At 36.6% G+C, this 21,699-nt stretch overlaps 1 protein-coding gene across 1 annotated transcript in view; it reads right to left on the bottom strand.

Annotated features, from left to right (window-relative positions):
• Nucleotides 1-21,699, bottom strand: part of FIRRM (FIGNL1 interacting regulator of recombination and mitosis) — a 46,449-nt gene that overhangs the window by 17,717 nt on the left and 7,033 nt on the right. The window contains exons 5-13 of the mRNA XM_007102036.4: nt 20,901-21,041; nt 18,428-18,593; nt 16,636-16,720; nt 14,819-14,957; nt 9,954-10,034; nt 7,902-7,966; nt 2,195-2,343; nt 1,454-1,583; nt 164-350 (exon numbers count right to left, since the gene is read on the bottom strand). Of these exons, the coding sequence (XP_007102098.2) occupies nt 164-350; nt 1,454-1,583; nt 2,195-2,343; nt 7,902-7,966; nt 9,954-10,034; nt 14,819-14,957; nt 16,636-16,720; nt 18,428-18,593; nt 20,901-21,041 (1,143 nt within the window). The remainder of the gene's footprint in view (nt 1-163; nt 351-1,453; nt 1,584-2,194; nt 2,344-7,901; nt 7,967-9,953; nt 10,035-14,818; nt 14,958-16,635; nt 16,721-18,427; nt 18,594-20,900; nt 21,042-21,699) is intronic.

The raw sequence follows: 21,699 nt of genomic DNA, 5'->3' as shown, positions 1-21,699 counted from the left end.
GAGCCAGCTGAATTAAAGGGTAAAATGTGCAAGCTGAGGGAATGACATTCAAGAATAAATACACATTTACTACCCCACACTTTCTTCTATATCTGAATCACAATTTCAATGAAAAGAAAGCAAAAGTGTAATCTCAGCTTAGCCCAGCAAGTAACAAACTTACCAGTTCAGGGAACAGTGAGGGATGAAGGGAAGCAATAAATGTACACAGATGAACACAAACATGCTGATATAAGGTGACAGCAACCTCAGTTTGCCCTTTACTCTTTACTTCCTGTAAATGAACAGGCAGAGACAGTTCACCAGAACACTGCTCAAAACTGGAGAAAATGGCTTTGAGTAGAGACACCCTGCAGGGAAATTGAGAACATTGAACCCAAGATTATTAATATTTAACAATTAGCAGGTGTAGTAATATGACATACGGAGGTTTATCTTAGCAAAGCCAAATGTCTCAAGATGTATATATCAACAACAGTGTCCAATATGTGTGAATATGTATCCGTAAAAATAAAATATAGAGAAATCCCTTAAAGGAGAAGAATTTTCATATATATCTTTTATCATTTACCAAGTGTTTATCATAATACAGAACTATACAAAGTCTAAGACAAAATTCATCAAGGAACTTGAAACTTAAATAGCTAAGCTAGGTAGGTATCATATATAAAATAGAAACTAGGTATTATCATTCAGATAGGGAGGGGTTATTTTAAGATTTAAATGATTTAAGAATTCTTCATAGAGGATTTAAATAACAAATTAAAAATAGGCAAACTACAATAGGTAAAGAAGACAAAGCCTGAGTATAAGGTAGACAGGAATCACCAGTCTGACAGGAGCAAGGTGTATGTGTAGAAAATGAGTGAAATGATAAGGAGCAAAAGTAGATGATGACAACAGAATGGGTGGGTTTTCAATGCAAAGCTGGGGAGCTGGGATATTACGCTTTAGTCATGAGCAGGAGAAGAGGAAGCTCAGAGCTGGGGTGTAAGGAGACTGACTGGTAGTGGTACACAGGACGCCACAAAAGGACAGGATAAAAAACTAGAGCACAACAATAACCCAGGAGGTAAGAAATGAGCGCCTGGTGTTGGCAAGGAAGAGGAGTGCAGTGACATTTCCCAGGAAATAACTTATAGTGTCTAAGCACTCTATTTAACAGAGCTCATTTTTAAATGTTACTGACTACATCTAGTCTGCTACACTCAATGTTTATAACACTATTAGCAATACCTTCTAAAAGCGTGAACAAAATTAAATTATTTTCCATGCCTATCATAGATTTATGTATTTTATATTTTTATTAAGTAGCAACATGCATGACGTCTACACAGTAACTATTAATTAGAATATGTGACATAACAAAGAACTTAATTTCAAGGTCATTGCAAACAAACAGGGCATTTTAAACCATCGTAATGTGACTGGATATCAACAACACGTTTACTACCTGGTTGTAGCTTCTGAGACCTGGCTCTCTGTGCACCACAGGGTCTGCACGTCCTCAGGCTGAGAGGGCAGCTCATCCATGATGACAACCAGCAGTAGACACTGTGGAAACTGTAGTTCACATGGCAGCTCTTAAGGTGGTAAAATTGGTAAACAAAAGTTACAACAAATTGGTAAACACATACTCTACATACTTTCAGCAGAAATCTGATTGTAATATATAAAAAAATTAGAGGCAAAATTTTTAAAAAGCAGAAATATGTTCCAAGGAAAAAAGGTAGAAGAAATTTTAAATACAATTTTTAAAACTTAAAAACAGGATGACTGGGACTTCCCTGGTGGTGCAGTGGTTAAGAATCCTCCTGCCAATGCAGGGGACACGGGTTCGAGCCCTGGTCCGGGAAGATCCCACATGCTGTGGAGCAACTAAGCCCGTGCACCACAACTACTGAGCCTGTGCTCTAGAGCTCGCGAGCCACAACTACTGAGCCCGTGTGCTACAACTACTGAAGCCTGTGCATCCTAGAGCCCGTGAGAAACCTGCACACCGCAATGAAGAGTAGACCCCGCTCAACGTGACTGGAGAAAGCCTGTGCACAGCAATGAAGACCCAACGCAGCCAAAAATTAAATAAATAAATAAAGAAAGAAACAGGATAACTGTATAAGAGAAAATTACCCTGTCTCTAACATGTAGTAATTAATAAGAGATGATTTAACACTAAATCTGTTTTGAAATTTACCTAATTTACTGTCCAAAACCACTTCCACGAAAGGTTGGAATTTGAGAAGCTGACTGACAAGTGGATCCAGTGTGACCAGGAAAGCACCTGCTATTTCCTCCTGTTGTGCTTTAGAAATCCCAGCAGCATACAGGCTTGGAGGAAACTTACTGGGAAGGGAGGGAAAAAACTCATTCATTAATAACTATCTTCGAATTTTAGGTAGAGGTAAATACTGATGTTCTTCCAGTGGTGAAAATATATTTAAAAATTAAGTAGCATGTGTTTTATAAAACAAAATTCAAAGTACTGAACTGATACCATAATTCTATGAAGAACCTCTGAACTAAATAACATGGCTATAATTCTATAAAATTAAAAGTTTATAATCTTAAAGAAAATGCTGGTATGGTTTGATGCATTTTAATACATTGTTGACAATGATATTCTTAAAAAATACTGTAAAAATATGAATCAAATAACTAGTAAAAACATATGTAAAAAAGATATTTCTGATAAAGTCTGGGGTAATTACTTCTATTGAAAGTTATTTTAAAATAGGTAAAATGCTGAATTTACTATGAATTTAATGCTTAGTTTCTCAGAAGCTAGAGTTTTATAAGAACAAACTGCATACTAACACTGACGGGAGATGCAAAGAATTTCATGGAAAATGTCTCAGTAACTGAGGTTTAAACTAAACTTCGATCAAAACCTATGTCAAATAAGATATGTATTCAGTATTTTTTGCCATGTTATTTTAACTGTGGCAAACTTGATAGTACATGAGAAAACCCTGTCTAGCAGGGGATGACAGCATTTAAAAGGAAGCACTTAATATAAACACTTGAGGCCTCTGTAGTGTGATGGAAGAAGCACCAGTCTGTCAATTACTAGTTATGTGACTTTGGTTCATTCATTCGACCTCCCTGAGCCTCACTTTCTTCACTTTTAACACTGATTCAGAGTTGTGAGGACTAAATTATAAGTGAAATTATAAGGTGAAAGACATATAAAATACAACAAAAGGAAACTCCACAGATTTGAACTACAGCTACTGAACATCAAAGTATGTGGTTTTCAATCAAATGATACATTTTTAAATTAATTTATTTGACAAATGTTTATAAAGTGCCTATGTATATGCCATGTACCTTTCTAGGAGTGTGTGATATAGTAGTAAACAGAATATACAAAGTTACTGCCTTTACCTAGTGCATACTCTAATGAAGGGGAGAAGTTAACAAGTAAGTGAGTAAGTAAATACACAATATAGTAAACCTTAATAAGTGCTAAGGTGGACAGGAAATTCCATTGAATTTCTATTTGAAATTCTATTGAATTGTTTGAATATGGGTCATTTGAGAGTTTGTGCAGAGAAGTCACATGATCTAATTTATGTTTTATCACTCTCTTCGGCTACTGTATGGAGAACAGACCAGAGCAAGGCAAGGGTGGAAACAGAGACAGTAGATAAGATGTTCTTTTGCAAAAATGCAGGCAAGAAAATAATAGTGGATGAGATTGAATGGTAGCCGTTTAGGTGGTGAGAAGTGGCTGGATTCTGTTTATATACACTGCATATACATATTTATACTGAAGGTGATACTGACAGACTTTGCTAATGGACTAAGATGAGGGGTATGAGAGCAAGACAAACATCAAAGATGACAGGAAGGTGTTTTGGCCTGATCAATTTGAAGAACCAAATTACCACTTAAACTGAAATGAGGAAGCTACAAGAGGAGCAGATTTTGGGGGGTTGGGGAGTGGGGGATAGTTGAAATGGGTTGGAATCAGGAGTTTGGTTTGCGTCAATTTAAGTACAAATGTCCTGATTGGCAGTTAGACGTTAAAGGGGAGAGACGTAAATTTAAAGTCTTGAGACTAAATGACCGTAGAGGAGAGAGGCCTGAAGACGGACTGCTGGGGCACACCCAACTTAAAGTAGCTGGAGAGATGAGGAGGAACCTGCTGAGGAGGGAGAGGTGTCTTGGAAGCCAACAAAAGAAAGAGTCCAAATGAAAGGGTTAAGTGCTGCTGACAGGTTACATAAGATGAAGCCTAAAACTGCCCACTAGATGTAGCAACATGGAGTCACTGATGACCTTGACAAGAGCTGTTGTGATGAAGTAGTGGAATAGAAAGCCTGACGGGAGTAGCTTCAAAAAAGAAAGTAGAGACAGTGGTAAAGACGACTCTTTCTAAACACATGCAGAAAAATGGGAAGGTGTTTATTTGGAGGAGGATGTAGAGTCGAGAGATTTTATTTTATATTGTTTTTAAGATGGGAAAAATAACAGCATGTTGGTATACTCATGAGAATGACCGAGAAAGCAGGGAAGATTGATGATGCAAGAAGGAAAAGGAACAACTGCTAAAGTAAGGTCCCTGAGCAAGTGAGAGAGGGTGAAATCCAATGAATAAATAGACGCTGGCCTTAGATAGGCACACAGACAGTTCACTCATGGGACAAGGAAATATATGGGCCTGGATACAGACAGAATAGTTGATGTGGCAGAAGGAGAATATGGAAGCTCTCTTTCAATTGCTTCCACTTTTCTCAATGACACACACAGTGAGGACATTGACAATGAGAAATGGGGAGGTGGTGCTGGAGATTTAGGATGTTTGAAGAGGGAGAGGTATGAAAAGTTGTCTGGGACACTAAATGGATTAAGGAAGTATAAGAGGGTTGCTGATGAATGAGCTGACAGAGTCTTTTAGTGTCAAATCAAGGGCTCTTCTGAGGTTACTATCAATTTTAGATGTCATTTAGCCCTCATCTAAATTATGACACCCTTTCTGTAACTCACTTTTTTTCTGAGATGGAGTCAACTACTACTTGAATTAAATCTCATAGAAGTAAAATAAAAATTAAGAAAGATAAAAAATGGTATGCTGATACAAAATGTATGCACATATATATAACCTCTTTTTTTTTCCTTTGGTATTTATCATCATACCAATATTCATCACTTGGATATAAAGTACTAGTTAAGAATAAAAAGATAAGTAAAACTCATACGGAACCTATTCCTTAAAAGCTTCCGTCTCCATTAATTTTAAGCAAGCAGATAAAAATTCACTAAAACATTAAGAAAAAATTACTGTGATATTTTATTTTTAAATGATATACATTAATGTCTGCATGGTTCAAATGGCTCTATTACATTTTAATTGTCATATAGGAGTCTTCTTACCTGTGTACCTGAAGATAAAGCTGGTGCAATGTACAGCAAGAATCAGACAGGAAAGGAAGAAATTCCTAAAAATAAAGCAACTCTATTCACTCTTTATACACAATGTGCTTTGCTAAAATAGATCCTCTCATCAAAGGCATGCAAAATAAAATAAAATCCCAGATGTGCTACATAGGGAAAAAAATTTTCTTGCATAAGAATAAAAAAGGGGATGAGGCTAAAAGCACCTAAAATTCTTTACTGTTAAAACTATCAACACAACCACAATTAGGAGCTATCATTTACTGAATATCTCCAAGTGCTCAGTAGACATGTAGTGACTTTACATACATTATTTTAGTCTTCTCAAAAATATTATGACATATTACTGTCCCCATTTTATAGTCTAGAAAGCTGAAGCTAAGGTATCAAGCAACCTGAGCCACATAGCTAAAAACCAGTAGGGCTGGGATTCAAGTACAGTTGTGACTGCTCTATCCATTATGGTTATGCTATCTCTTAGAATGTCAAAGAAATAGTTTTAATTGTATTATATGATATAGAAAACAAGCTGATGGTTATTTAAAACATTTAAATTCCCCTGAAAGAAAAGAACTGATTTTAAAATGGTATAATTAGGCACAATTTTGCCTCCTAACAATTACGGCAAATATCAGATGGGTAACTGCTCAACAAGTGCCACTGGCGCCAGGACCCTCCCACCCTGTACCTCTGCCACTGAAATACACACCCTGCGAGCTGTAGGGAACCCGGTGTTAGAGCAGCCAACTACGGTAAGTGGTAGTGGCCCCGAAGGATGAACTCGGACAGCATACCAATGAGGATGGCAATGTGTCAGTAGTCAGTGAGCCTGCCATGGAATTTTGACTAATAAACAGTCATCAGAGATCCTTATCTTTTCCTCAGAAAAGAGGAAGACAAGGTCAAAAACAAATTCGACATGGACAATAGTTTTGTTTTCTTCTTTTAGTTACAAATATTTATTACTATTGGTATTTCTTTCACTGGCTGCTATAAGTATTCTCTCCTCTTCTTTCCAAATAATCTGCCTTGACAGCTTATCTATTCTATTCATATATCTTCAACAATCACTATGCTATCCTGATGACTCCCAAATAGAAAGGTCTTCTTAAAATTATCATACAGTTTGAACATTTAAACTTTAACAACCTAATTTAGAAATATGGGAGAAATAATTTATAAACAGTATTTAAAGGCAAATTGAATTATCTTCCAAAAACTGATCTGTGCTTATAGAAGTAATTTTGTTTATGCTTACAGAAATAAGTTTTTCAGAAAACTGAATAAAACTAGTAACAATATGGACTTCCCTGGTGGCGCAGTGGTTAAGAATCTGCCTGCCAATGCAGGGGACACAGGTTCAAGCCCTGGTCCAGAAAGATCCCACATGCCGCAGAGCAACTAAGCCTGTGCGCTACAACTACTGAGCCTGTGCTCTACAGCCCACAAGCCACAACTACTGAGCCTGTGAGCTACAACTACTGAGCCCACGTGCCACACTCTTTCTAAACACATGCAGAAAAATGGGAAGGTGTTTATTTGGAGGAGGATGTAGAGTCGAGAGATTTTATTTTATATTGTTTTTAAGATGGGAAAAATAACAGCATGTTGGTATACTCATGAGAATGACCGAGAAAGCAGGGAAGATTGATGATGCAAGAAGGAAAAGGAACAACTGCTAAAGTAAGGTCCCTGAGCAAGTGAGAGAGGGTGAAATCCAATGAATAAATAGACGCTGGCCTTAGATAGGCACACAGACAGTTCACTCATGGGACAAGGAAATATATGGGCCTGGATACAGACAGAATAGTTGATGTGGCAGAAGGAGAATATGGAAGCTCTCTTTCAATTGCTTCCACTTTTCTCAATGACACACACAGTGAGGACATTGACAATGAGAAATGGGGAGGTGGTGCTGGAGATTTAGGATGTTTGAAGAGGGAGAGGTATGAAAAGTTGTCTGGGACACTAAATGGATTAAGGAAGTATAAGAGGGTTGCTGATGAATGAGCTGACAGAGTCTTTTAGTGTCAAATCAAGGGCTCTTCTGAGGTTACTATCAATTTTAGATGTCATTTAGCCCTCATCTAAATTATGACACCCTTTCTGTAACTCACTTTTTTTCTGAGATGGAGTCAACTACTACTTGAATTAAATCTCATAGAAGTAAAATAAAAATTAAGAAAGATAAAAAATGGTATGCTGATACAAAATGTATGCACATATATATAACCTCTTTTTTTTTCCTTTGGTATTTATCATCATACCAATATTCATCACTTGGATATAAAGTACTAGTTAAGAATAAAAAGATAAGTAAAACTCATACGGAACCTATTCCTTAAAAGCTTCCGTCTCCATTAATTTTAAGCAAGCAGATAAAAATTCACTAAAACATTAAGAAAAAATTACTGTGATATTTTATTTTTAAATGATATACATTAATGTCTGCATGGTTCAAATGGCTCTATTACATTTTAATTGTCATATAGGAGTCTTCTTACCTGTGTACCTGAAGATAAAGCTGGTGCAATGTACAGCAAGAATCAGACAGGAAAGGAAGAAATTCCTAAAAATAAAGCAACTCTATTCACTCTTTATACACAATGTGCTTTGCTAAAATAGATCCTCTCATCAAAGGCATGCAAAATAAAATAAAATCCCAGATGTGCTACATAGGGAAAAAAATTTTCTTGCATAAGAATAAAAAAGGGGATGAGGCTAAAAGCACCTAAAATTCTTTACTGTTAAAACTATCAACACAACCACAATTAGGAGCTATCATTTACTGAATATCTCCAAGTGCTCAGTAGACATGTAGTGACTTTACATACATTATTTTAGTCTTCTCAAAAATATTATGACATATTACTGTCCCCATTTTATAGTCTAGAAAGCTGAAGCTAAGGTATCAAGCAACCTGAGCCACATAGCTAAAAACCAGTAGGGCTGGGATTCAAGTACAGTTGTGACTGCTCTATCCATTATGGTTATGCTATCTCTTAGAATGTCAAAGAAATAGTTTTAATTGTATTATATGATATAGAAAACAAGCTGATGGTTAATTATTTAAAACATTTAAATTCCCCTGAAAGAAAAGAACTGATTTTAAAATGGTATAATTAGGCACAATTTTGCCTCCTAACAATTACGGCAAATATCAGATGGGTAACTGCTCAACAAGTGCCACTGGCGCCAGGACCCTCCCACCCTGTACCTCTGCCACTGAAATACACACCCTGCGAGCTGTAGGGAACCCGGTGTTAGAGCAGCCAACTACGGTAAGTGGTAGTGGCCCCGAAGGATGAACTCGGACAGCATACCAATGAGGATGGCAATGTGTCAGTAGTCAGTGAGCCTGCCATGGAATTTTGACTAATAAACAGTCATCAGAGATCCTTATCTTTTCCTCAGAAAAGAGGAAGACAAGGTCAAAAACAAATTCGACATGGACAATAGTTTTGTTTTCTTCTTTTAGTTACAAATATTTATTACTATTGGTATTTCTTTCACTGGCTGCTATAAGTATTCTCTCCTCTTCTTTCCAAATAATCTGCCTTGACAGCTTATCTATTCTATTCATATATCTTCAACAATCACTATGCTATCCTGATGACTCCCAAATAGAAAGGTCTTCTTAAAATTATCATACAGTTTGAACATTTAAACTTTAACAACCTAATTTAGAAATATGGGAGAAATAATTTATAAACAGTATTTAAAGGCAAATTGAATTATCTTCCAAAAACTGATCTGTGCTTATAGAAGTAATTTTGTTTATGCTTACAGAAATAAGTTTTTCAGAAAACTGAATAAAACTAGTAACAATATGGACTTCCCTGGTGGCGCAGTGGTTAAGAATCTGCCTGCCAATGCAGGGGACACAGGTTCAAGCCCTGGTCCAGAAAGATCCCACATGCCGCAGAGCAACTAAGCCTGTGCGCTACAACTACTGAGCCTGTGCTCTACAGCCCACAAGCCACAACTACTGAGCCTGTGAGCTACAACTACTGAGCCCACGTGCCACAACTACTGAAGCCTGTGCACCCTAGAGCCCACGTGTCACAACTACTGAGCCCATGCGCCGCAACTACTGAAGCCCGCATGCTCTAGGGCCTGTGTGACGCCAACTACTGAGCCTGCATGCTGCAACTGCTGAAGCCGACGTGCCTAGAGCCTGTGCTCCGCAACAAGAGAAGCCACCGCAATGAGAAGCCCAGGCACTGCAACAAAGAGTAGCCCCTGCTTGCCGCAACTAGAGAAAGCCCACGCGCAGCAACAAAGATCCAATGCAACCAAAAATAATAAATAAATAAATCTTCAAAAAAAATTAAAAAAAAAAACAAATCTAGTAACAATATGATGGTAGCAACTTAAATGATATAACAGATGCTCAATATTTAACAATTAACAATATAAAACCAAAAACCCCACAAAATATACTCTTGACTAAATAACTTCAAAAGATTGTTTTTGGCAGGAATAATAAAAACAGGATAACTTACAATGTATTGTAGATTTCACATTCACGCATTATTTAAAAAAATAAGCCTTACCTTAGTATAGTGCAAAAGTGAGTTGGCAAAGAAACGACACAATTTGAGTGTTTTCTGAAATAATCTGTAGTCAGTATTATCCTGTTCCAAAAAAAGGAAATAAGAAAGCATAATGAATAGGAAAAGAATATGAAATTAGCTAAACTTGTAAATGAGACAATATTTTCTAAAAAGATCTCTTAATAAACTGAGTGTAAACATTTTCCATAAAAAAGTAATTCTTCTCTGAGTTGTTAGGAGCAATACAAACACACACCAAATGAAGATAAAGATATGTCAAAAAATTAAACTCTACATCACTGAAAAGAAATCTTAATCTATAACAGCAAAAGAGGTGATCATTTTTGATCTGAAAGTGAAAGAAACTTTTAATACCTTATTCTTTGCTATATGGGGATCACTAGATGGTCAAAAGAAAAAAGTCTTACAAACAAATAAAAGAATGAGATATAAAAGAAAACAGGTAAGACATGAGAAGGCAGTTCACAGAAAATACAAATTTCCAATAAACTAAAATTGAAAAATTCTAAATTACAACCTAATTACATATCTTTTGAAGGGGGAGGGGAGAAGACTATTTGATTAGCAAAGATTTAAGACTGATAATATCCCAGAGTTGAGGAAGTGGAGTAGTAAGCACTTTAACATTCATGGGAGCATAAAATAATACTCTTTGCGTTATTATTAAAAGCTAGAGTGTTATAAATTCCTTGACCCAGTAGCAATCCCACTTTTGGAAATGTATCCTATAGAAATACCAGCACAGGTATGCAATGCAATCTTTCTTATATAATGAAAATGGAAATAAATCCAGTATCCATCAACTGGAGAATGGTTAAATAAATTCAAGGTATAAAACTGGATGATGAATACATAGAAATTCATTATTAAAAAAAAAATTCAAGGTATATTCATAAAATGTAGTAGCATAGAGCTATTAAAAGGAATTGGGTAGATATACCTTCACGAATACAGAAAGCCCTAAGACAGATTAAATAAAAAATCATGCTGCAAAACAGTATGTATATCATCCTATTATTATTTTTAAATGTGTGTTATGTGTTAATATTTCCTCCCTAACCCTCCCAAAATAAATCAAAATCTTACCTGTGGTTCTCTGTAGCAGATGAAAGTAGGATTTCACTGTCCATGTTAGGTATTTGTGTAATGTGTGAGGGTTTTCTGAGCATTTATTACATATGTAAGTTGATAAAACACTGGGTAATGCCAAGATATCTATGTGTATACAGGGGATGTAGAGGACAGTGGAGCCACTCTACCTGGATTGAAATCCTGGCCTTACCACTACCTCTGCACGATTCTGGGAAAGTTACCAAGCCTCGAGAGGGTGCAATGTGGCTTACACTAAGGTTACTGTGAGGTTTAAATAGTGCCTGACACTTAGTCAACTTAGCTTAATAAATATTGGTTGTTATGTCATCCAGATGTGTAATACACACTATAATCCAAAGAGCTTTAAATTAGTACCTTAAAATTAAGTCAGATACATTATTATCTTTAATTTGGAGAATAATTTCAAATGAAATAACTTTATTAACTGTGTATGTTCAATCTCTTTCCAAAAATATATCAAAACCTTAATTAAGCCAATCAAAATGGAATTGAATGATCCACTAATTGAGTATGACCCTTCATTTTTACCTTTTATAAAAATATTTGGAAATAGTCAATTTTCCTCAACAAGAGTAAGTTAGATGAAAATTCACCTCTTTGATAATTATGAATATGAACTCTCTCATACACTACTATGGAAGTTTAAAAGGACAGAGATTAAAAATGAATCTAAGATACTTATAAGATACTCAATAAGAAATTTTATTCGGCTTAGATGTCATATCACAAGAAACTGTTCTTGACTTCATGATTGGGTTCCTACCTTTACTCACATAGGCCAACCCGCAATTCTCTGAAGATCACACTAGTCTATAATTACCTGCTTATACTATCTCCCAACCTAGACTGTGAGTTATTGGAGGCAGAAAGATGCGGCTGACTTAGTACCCAGCACGTTTTCTGGCACACAGTAAGGACTCTGGAGATAGCTGGTAAATGAATTAAATGAATAAACAGTGACATACAACTTATCATGTTTGTCTACTTTAAATTTTTCTTTCTCATTCAAGAGGAAATTGTATAAGATTTGGTTGAAGACTCTGGTTTTACTTCTTTTCTAAATATCATACCAATTAAATCTAGAGCTGATTTTCACATTTTCAAAAAGCAAGTGTACAACACAAATACTATCCCACGTTGATTTACTCAACTGTGTAAGTCAGAAAGTTTGCATCTCAATGCCAATAAAAAAGGGGTGGGGATATAAACAAGGAAAACCATCTTTAATGTTTCAAAATATTGAGTATCCAGTCTTCCTTTCTTTAAATAAAACAAGAAAAATACCAATAAAATCTGAATGTAGTGAGCAATGAATCTAAGTGTAGGCAATAGATATAAAAATATGAGTTTATTTTCTGAATATAACTTTCAGTAAGCATTATATGAACAAAAGTAGGAATTACAGTGCAAATTAAATTTATATCTAAGAGTGTTACAAATAAATTTCCCTATCTTTATAGAAAAACTAAATTATTTGTGGCTAAAAAGCTTGTTACAGAGTCTAATACAACAGTCTCATTTTGAAACCATGTTCAAGACTTAAGAGAATAAATATCAATTTTAGGGGCTGTCACGGGTTGAACTGTGTCCCCTAAAAAGACAGGGTGAAGTCCTAACCCCCAGTACCTTTATTTGGAAGTAGGGACATTGTAGATGCAATTAGTTCAGATGAGGTCATACTGGAGTAGGATGTGCCCTTAATCTAACATGACTGGTGTCCCTATTATGAAGATGATAAGAAGAGACAGGGAGAGGACACCACGTGATGATGGAGGCAGAGACTGAAGTTATACAGCTGCAAGCCAAGGAATGCCAGTGATAGCAGAAACTAAAAAAGGCATGGAGCAGACTCTCCCCTAGAGCCTTCAAGAGAACAGGGCCCTGCTGACACATTTCAGACTTCTATCCTCTAGAAGTGTGAGCGAACAAATTTGCCACCTGATTTGTGGTAATCTGTTATAGCAGCCTCAGGAACCTAATTTAGGAACTGATACATCTACATGCTTCCATAAATAGCATATTACCTATGAAATCTAGAGGTTTTATTCTGATGTTTTTAAAAACAAGGTGAAAAAACTGCTTGGAAGAATTTAATGAAATAGTTTGATTCTTCAATAAATATCAATAGTGAACAGCAGAGGGCGATGCTAATCAAAATTTAGAGTTAAGAATGGAGAAACTACACAGACCTCAAAGCTCCATTTCAGGCAATGGACAGTAAGTAGTGCTAGTTACATTTATCAGTACCAAATAAGTAAAGAAAAACAAGTAAGGCAAAACATGAAAATTTGCTTGGACAGTTAGGAAAGTTTACTATTTAAATTCTCTGATTTTCATATACAAGCAGTTTATATACACTTAACTTATGTATTCAATACTTCATGTACAAATAGCCATCCTGGTCAGGTACCCTCGGAACTTCTCTTTCTTCTTCCGTTAGAGACTATACTGTGGCTTGGGCTTTCCCCATCTCACTCCTGTCCAGGAATCTCTGTCTAATCTTACTCTCCAAGTAACTCTAACTGGGGTATCTGTGGTGTCAAGATAAGCAAGATGGAAACTGGAAAAAGAGGAGGTTGAGATTGAGGATATAGATGTATAGGATAAAGGTGGATAGGGGAACATCCTTCCTGCCATTGACACAGGATAGCCAACAAAATGCCTTCTCCTTTCGGGAAGGTGAGGGGAATCAGAAAGGGTATATGAAGGAAGTGGGAACAGAAAAGAAAAGGAAAAAAGAAAGAAAGAATGTAAGGGAAGGATAGATAAAAAGAAGAGAAGCAAGAAGGAAAGGGTGTGCCCCTGACTAAAGTTACTCCTCACTCCCTCTTACCAACTTCAGGACCACTTTTCAAACTTCCACCCTCCTCTCGGGTTTGTCTTTCTAGATCATCCCTGCCCCATGAGTTGTGACCAGTGTTTAGGAACTGGATGAATCCTTACATGTCCACCCCCATAGCTGCTGGGCAGGGAAGAGCACAGGTACAGAGGAATACCCTGTATCAGTTTGCAGGTCTACAACAGGAAGGGATGTTACTGTTACTCTACGGAGAAATATTTAACTCATTTTCCCACTGAAATTATTGCTTATAACTGTTAGGTCCTGAGTACTATTAATCTTATAATTTAGGACTATTACGAGTTAAACAAACTTTAAAGAGCTAGTCTGAGAAAAGAAGGCACTATGTATAAACACTGTTATAGGAAAATATACTATAATTCCCAATAAGCATATTACAGATTTTTAGAATACAATGTTTTATAAAAGGGATGCCAATTCAACACTATAACTTTTTGAAATCAATATAAATGTAAGTATACACCAAGTGTACACACAGCTGTATACTGCATCTCAACAGGTTGTAATGGATTGGTGAAGAAAAGGTTGACTGTGGCTATATCATCAAGACGACCTTAAATAAATACAGAACTAAGGAATTAGATTTTTGTCCAAGGGTAGAAAGGATTCTGAGGAGAATGCCTTGACCAACCAGTGAGTATATAAAAAGGCAGGGACAGATAGACTATAGATGGAACGAAAGCAGATAGGGGTCTAATGCAATGCCCTGAGTGAAAAGTAATTATGCGCTGTAAATAATCCCACAGATTGAAAACAAAAACAAAACAAATTAAAACCCTTTTAGGTAAACTGATCCATAGGTCTAAATGAGATTTAGTAACTGCCAAAAGAAAAAGAGCTACAGTTCACAGTGTTGTTAGACCATATTTACCTGCGCATCTGATTGTGTCATCTGCTCAGCTAACTGTAAACAAGAATGGAAGGAGAAAAGAATGTCTTCGCACAAGCTAGTAATTATATCTTTGTGTTTCAGCTGACTCTTTATAACTGACTGGTGCTTAAGGCTCTGCCTAAATGAATAAAAAGAAAAGAATATAATCACCACAAGTAACACATCAAGTAACTTAGGACCATAAAAATATGACTTGAAAGAACATGTAAAAAATCAAAATGCATCATATATATTAGACATGGCATAATTCAGATGTATTGATGTTACCTCTGAAGCTGTCATGTTAGTTTGAGTAAGTTGATAATTTTTTATTTCTCCTTATAAAATATTAATTGAACTCTTTCTATATGCCAGGCACTCTGTGAAGCCCTGGAGATAGAGGGGTGAATGAAAAGACAATCTCTGCCCTGTCTGCATGGAATTTCTGGTCTAGCACAAAAGAGAACATTAAATAATGTAAGAATAGTTAACTGATTACAGCTGTGATGAATGCTAAGATGGAAAAGTCCAGGGTGCTACAATAGAGAGATCTAATCTGACTGATTCTCAGGGTGAGGATGAAAAGAATGCTACCATGAAGACGTAACACTTAAACAGAGAACTGAAAGATAAGCAGGAATAAGCAAGGTGTAGAGTACAAGAGAGAAGCATCCTAGGCAGAGGGAAAAGCTGTGAAAAGGCTCTGGGACAGGAGAGTTTGTTATGTTTGAGGAGCTGAGAGCAGGGAGAGCGCAATGGAGATGGGCTGGTGAAGAAGGCGGGAGCCAGAGAGTATTAGATTGTTAGTAAACTGGGATGGATTTTAAGCAGTAGAGTGACATGATCTGATTTACATTTTTAGAACATCAGTATGAATGCTGGATAGAAAATGAATCAGAGCGGGGCAAGACTGGAAGATATTTGATGATGATGGTGATGGTGATGGTGTGGTGTGGCTAATTCACTGAGCACTCACTGTGACTTGCAGAGTTGCAAGCATTTCACACTGATAAGCTCAATTCTCACTATAACCCCACAAAGAAGGTGCTATTGTTATAACTCCCACTTTCAGATGAGCAAACTAAGACTCAGAGAAGTTAACCAAATTGCCTAAGAGTTCCAGAGGGGTAAGTGATTTTAGAATGGATTCAAGCATATGTGGTATGGCTCTGAGTTGACACTTTGAACCACTGCACTATTACTTGTTGGCAATGTAATGACCTGGTGGTGCAAGAAAAACACCTAAGACCTGAAAGTATTACACTACCTTTAATGTTTTATGCATATGTATAAAGTAGAGGTTCTTAACCATTTTTACATCTCAACTATATCTCCTCCCACCCCTAAGAATCTGATGAATGCTATGGACACTCTCCCTAGCAACCCTTCATAACGCTCTAGTTAAAATTATAAATGGAATTAAAATTGAACAACTCAAAAGTATATAATGAGGGGATTATATTCAGCTCTAATTATAATTATTAATTTATCTAAGCCTGGAAGTAGGATACTTGATAGTCAGTTAAACAATAGTAGCAGTAGGCAAATGGTTAAGACCCATGGCCCATTATTTCAGATGTACTAGCTAACTGAGTAGAACTTTTTTTTAATTTTAGAGAGAGCAGGATAAAGAAGTATGATTTAGTTTGGGAGCTACATGTACAGCATTTGGATTATAAGAGAGCAGTGTCAGTAAACACTGTAAACACCCATACAAAATGTTTTAAATGCAATCTAAGAAAACTTACAAATAATTAAGACTTTGGATATGGAAAATATATTACAAAAAGTAAAAACAAAACAAAACAGAAACTTACTTAATTATAAATTTCCAAGTATTGGCATGAAATGCATGGTCCATACTGGAAATAACAGAGCAGATATCCAACAATGAATGAATAACTACAAAGATAGAAAACAGAACTCTTAGAACATTCAAATGTCATATGGGGTGAGTTTCTTCTATATTTAAAAATATCTACTGAACAATTTTGACATTTGCTAAAATAGGCAATACAGTTTGAAAAAAATTATCTCAAAATAATTAGTGAAAGTGTCACGCTTTTGATTTAGGGTTTTTAAAAATTATAGAAAATTAAGTTTGATGTTTACACCTACTCTATGACCTAAATAAAACTAAAAATGTTCAGTGGACTAAAATTATGCCCTATTATAACTGAAATATTCTACAGATATTCAAATCAAAAATGACAAAATATACTGCTAAGGAAAGAAAACCTAACAAGGAAGAATGAAATGAATTTGCACAGTACTCATTAAGGCTTGTACTCTGCCTGAGGTAGATTTGTTAAAATGAGCACAATAAACCCCCTTTCTGTGTCCACGCTCTTCGGTCACTTCCACAGACCCCGGGCTTCGCGACATAACTTGCTTTGGTCAACAGGACAAAAATAAACATAAACCAAGCAGAGACTTTAAAGATGCCTGCACACTGGGTCCTGCCCTCTCTTGCTGCTCTTAGGACCCCTGAGGCCATCAGCAGGTAGCTGAGCCTGCGCTAACCTGCTGCATGATGGGCTACATGGGACTGGCTCAGGACATTCTCTCTCCCTCTGCTGACAAACGACCATGAGTGAGGTCAGTGACCACAAACACACGAGCAAGCCAGTTACACCATGTGAAGCAGAGAGAGCTGTTCTACCTGAGCCCAGCCTAAAACACTAACTCAGAATCATGAATAAATGAAACAGTAGTTGCTTGATTTCTTTCTTCCTTCCTCTCTCCCTCCCTCCCTCTCCCTCCTTCCCTCCATTTTGCTTCCTCCCTCCCTCCTTTCTTTCTTTTTTCCTTCTTTTCTTTCTTTCCTTCTTGCCATGCCACACGGCTTGCGGGATCTTAGTTCCCTGACCAGGGATTGAACCCAGGCCCCAGCAGTGAAAGCACCGAGTCCTAACCACTGGGCAGCCTGGGAACTCCCTAGTAGTTACTTTAATGTAATAGATTTTTGGGTTGGTTTGTTACAGAGCAAAAGATACCTGATAATACTGCACAAAACCAACTTACTCTCTTTATGCTGAAGCTATGAATGCAATCTTTTCATTAGAGTACTGCTTTTCAAACTCTGGGCCATGATCCATTGGTTAGTGATGAAATTAATAAAGTAGCAATCAGCAATTCTTTAAAAGTGAAATAGACTATAATAGAGTACCTTATTTCAATTACAATAAATAAATGTAGTATATACATACACATTCACAAACATACATACAAGTATGTAATTATATGTGTTCCGGGAAGAAATGCAAACTTCATTTCTTACTATGAAGTTATGGTTTAAAAACATTGAAATCTACTGCTTCAGAATTTGGACTACTTTAGAGGGTATAAAATTGCATAACTTTCTTTGTTAATCATTGTGGAGAAACAACATACTTTGAACATTGACTAAATATATAAATCTATGTTAATGCATCAAATATCAATTTTACAAAATCTAAAATTTAAGAGATTAAAAGTTTATTGGGTAGGATTTAAATTTTTTTACACACAATATGAATCATTAGAAACAACATTGGGTTCAATAATTTAACTGATGTAGTTTATAGTCAATATACATCGTATACTAAGTAGTAAGTTTTCTTCACTCACCTACTACCATATTCAAAATGTCATCATTCTCATCTATTAAAGGGTCCATGCAAACCATATCCAGCAGTTCCATTAGCTGCTTTTGAAGAGAATAGGCCTCCTTGAAAAGAGCCTGCAGAAGGTCTGAGACTAGGTGTAAACGCCCAGAATAAACAGATTCGCTATTCTGATCACAAAGAAATAAAAATGAGAGAAAAAGCAAATCATATAAAACTCAAGAGCCAAATTTATTTTAATTCATTCTATCAGAGCTCATAAATGTAATGCTTTTAGAGAGTAGGTGGGTGGGGAGCATATGCAAAACATGGGGTGCAGAATAGCATCAGAATGTAAGTTGGTGCAGCCACTGTGGAGAACAGTACAGAGGTTCCTCAGGAAACTAAAAATAGAATTACCATGATTCAGCAATCCCACTCCTGGGCATATATCCGGACAAAACTATAATTCAAAAAGATACATGCATGCCTATGTTCATAGCAGCACTATTCATAATAGCCAAGACCTGGAAACAACTTAAATGTCCATTGACAGATGAATGGATTAAGAAGATGTGGTACATATATACAATAGAATACTAATCAGGCATAAAAAAACGAACAAAGTAATGCCATTTGCAGCAACATGGATGCAACTAGAGATTATCAGACTAAGTGAAGTCAGAAAGAGAAAGACAAATACCATATGATATCACTTATATGTGGGATCTAAAAAAGAGAAAGACAAATACCATATGATATCACTTATATGTGGAATCTAAAATATGACACAGGGACTTCCCTGGTGGCACAGTGGTTAAGAATCCACGTGCCAATGCAGGGGACATGGGTTCAATCCCTGCTCCAGGAAGATCCCACATGCTGCAGAGCAACTAAGCCCATGCGCCACAACTACTGAGCCTGTGCTCTAGAGCCCGTGAGCCACAACTACTGAAGCCCGCGTGCCTAGAGCCCGTGCTCTGAAACAGGAGAAGCCACCGCAATGAGAAGCCCACACACCGCAATGAAGAGTGGCTCCCACTTGCAGCAACTAGATAGAGCCCACACACAGCAACAAAGACCCAACGCAGCCAAAAATAAATAAATAAATTTATAAAATAAAAAATATATATATATGACACAAATGAACCTGTCTATGAAACAGAAACAGAATCACAGAGAACAGACTGGTGGTTGCCAAGGGGGAGGGGGTTGGGGGAAGGATGGGGTGGGAGGTTGGGGTTAACAGATGCAAGCTTTCATATATAGAATGGATAAACAACAAGGTCCTACTGTATAGCACAGAGAACTATATTCAATATCCTATGATAAATCATAATGGAAAAGAATATTAAAAAAGAGTAAGGTACATATATATATAACTGAATCACTTTGCTGTACAGCAGTAATTAACACAACACTGTAAATCAACTATACTTCAATTAAAGAAAAGAATTCTCACCAGCAAAAAAAAAAAAAAAAAATTTAATGCTCCTTAGTGAATGACATATTCATTTATTAAAAAACTGTTTAGTGAACCTCTATTATATATAGTGTACTTTGAGAGATGCAGGTATGTATAAAATATGATTTCTGACTTCCAAGATCTTACAAATATAGAACTAAAAGGGAGCTAAATAACATTAGGTCCAGTGCATGACATTTTAGTACCATGTCACCAAAGACAAGCATTAGTTAACTAGCAATTTTCATTCACCCAACAAACAGCATTATCAAAACTTCCTGTGACCCACAAATCCTAGGCCAGCTTTTGTGCTTTAAAGCTGTCTCAGGACTAAATAAGGGTCAGTGTCCCTTTATAGGCACCTAATTGTTAAGCAGTTCATCTGAGCCACCAATGCCATGACAGAAATATTTGAGGATCCCTATGACTTGACACAAATCTGTATCACTTCTTTCCTTATCAAGAGGAAACAGAATAAGACAACAACAACAAAACTGCAAGAGCCCCCTTTTTAAGATTTCTTTATAACTACTTATTTTGAAACAAATATTTACATACATGCTCTTTGTTCTATAGAAAAATGCACTGCAATAATATAGGTTAAAATGTAAACTTATCAACAAATACTATAAGCACCACAAACTCAGCCCCTTTGCCCATGGATTCTAGGCCATTTAAAGTGTACTTAGGGCTTCCCTGGTGGCGCAGTGGTTAAGAATCCGCCTGCCCATGCAGGGGACTCGGGTTTGAGCCCTGGTCCAGGAAGATCCCACATGCCACAGAGCAACTAAGCCCATGCGCCACAACTACTAAGCCTGCACTCCAGAGCCCGCAAGCCACAACTCCTGAAGCCTGCGTGCCTAAAGCCTGTGCTCTGCAACGAGAGAAGCCACCGCAATGAGAAGCCCGCACACCACAACGAAGAGTAGCCCCCGCTCACCGCAACTAGAGAAAGCCCGCAGCCAGAAAAAAATAAATAAAAATTTTTAAAAATGTTAAAAAAAAATAAAGTGTACTTAGACCCATCACTCACCTTACAATGTATAAACGTACTTTTGATTACATGTAGGACTGAGGAGGGAAGACTGTGAATATTTTCTAGAATGATGGATTCCTGAGTGGCACAGACGTGCTGAACACATCCTGTAAGAGCTCCTAATAGCTGTACCATTGTCTGGAAATACGGAAAGAAGTTTCATTCAGAATATATTTTATGTGTACCTAAAAGGTGTCAGACAATATGCTGAGTGCTAGGGATACAGCAGTGAGCAAACTGGACCCTCTCTCTTCTCCTCCTTACACATAACTTCAGTCGGTCAGAACTACAAATATTAAAAGTGGCTAGGGACTTCCCTGGCAGTCCAGTGGTTAAGACTTCACCTTCCAACGCAGGGGGTACAGGTTCGATCCCTGGTCGGGGATCTAAGATCTCACATGCCACGTAGCCAAAAAACCAAAAATTAAAAAACAGAAGCAATATTGTAACAAATTCAATAAAGACTTTAAAAATGGTCCACATCGAAAAAATCTTAGAAAAAAAACCCAAAAAAACCTGGCTAGCTATTTGGTTAAAAAAAAAAAAAAGAAAAAAAAGAAGAAGTTGGAATCCTAACCCACAACATCAAAGTATATGGCAGGTGTTCTACACATATGCTTTAGAATTACAGGTAGGGCATGCTATCTTGATTACCTGTCTTCTTATATGAGTTTAGATATTTACTAAGCATGAAATTGTATAAGAAATTCAGAATTTATGTTTTTTGCAATATCTTTATATCTTTAATTCTATAAATTTAATTCTAGCATTGGGGCACTATATAGAGAATATAAAG

The sequence above is a fragment of the Physeter macrocephalus genome, chromosome 4 (assembly GCF_002837175.3).
Source record: "Physeter macrocephalus isolate SW-GA chromosome 4, ASM283717v5, whole genome shotgun sequence".
Lineage (NCBI taxonomy): Eukaryota > Metazoa > Chordata > Mammalia > Artiodactyla > Physeteridae > Physeter > Physeter macrocephalus.
Note: the sequence above shows the minus strand (reverse complement) of the source record. Positions and strands in the feature narration are given on the sequence as shown.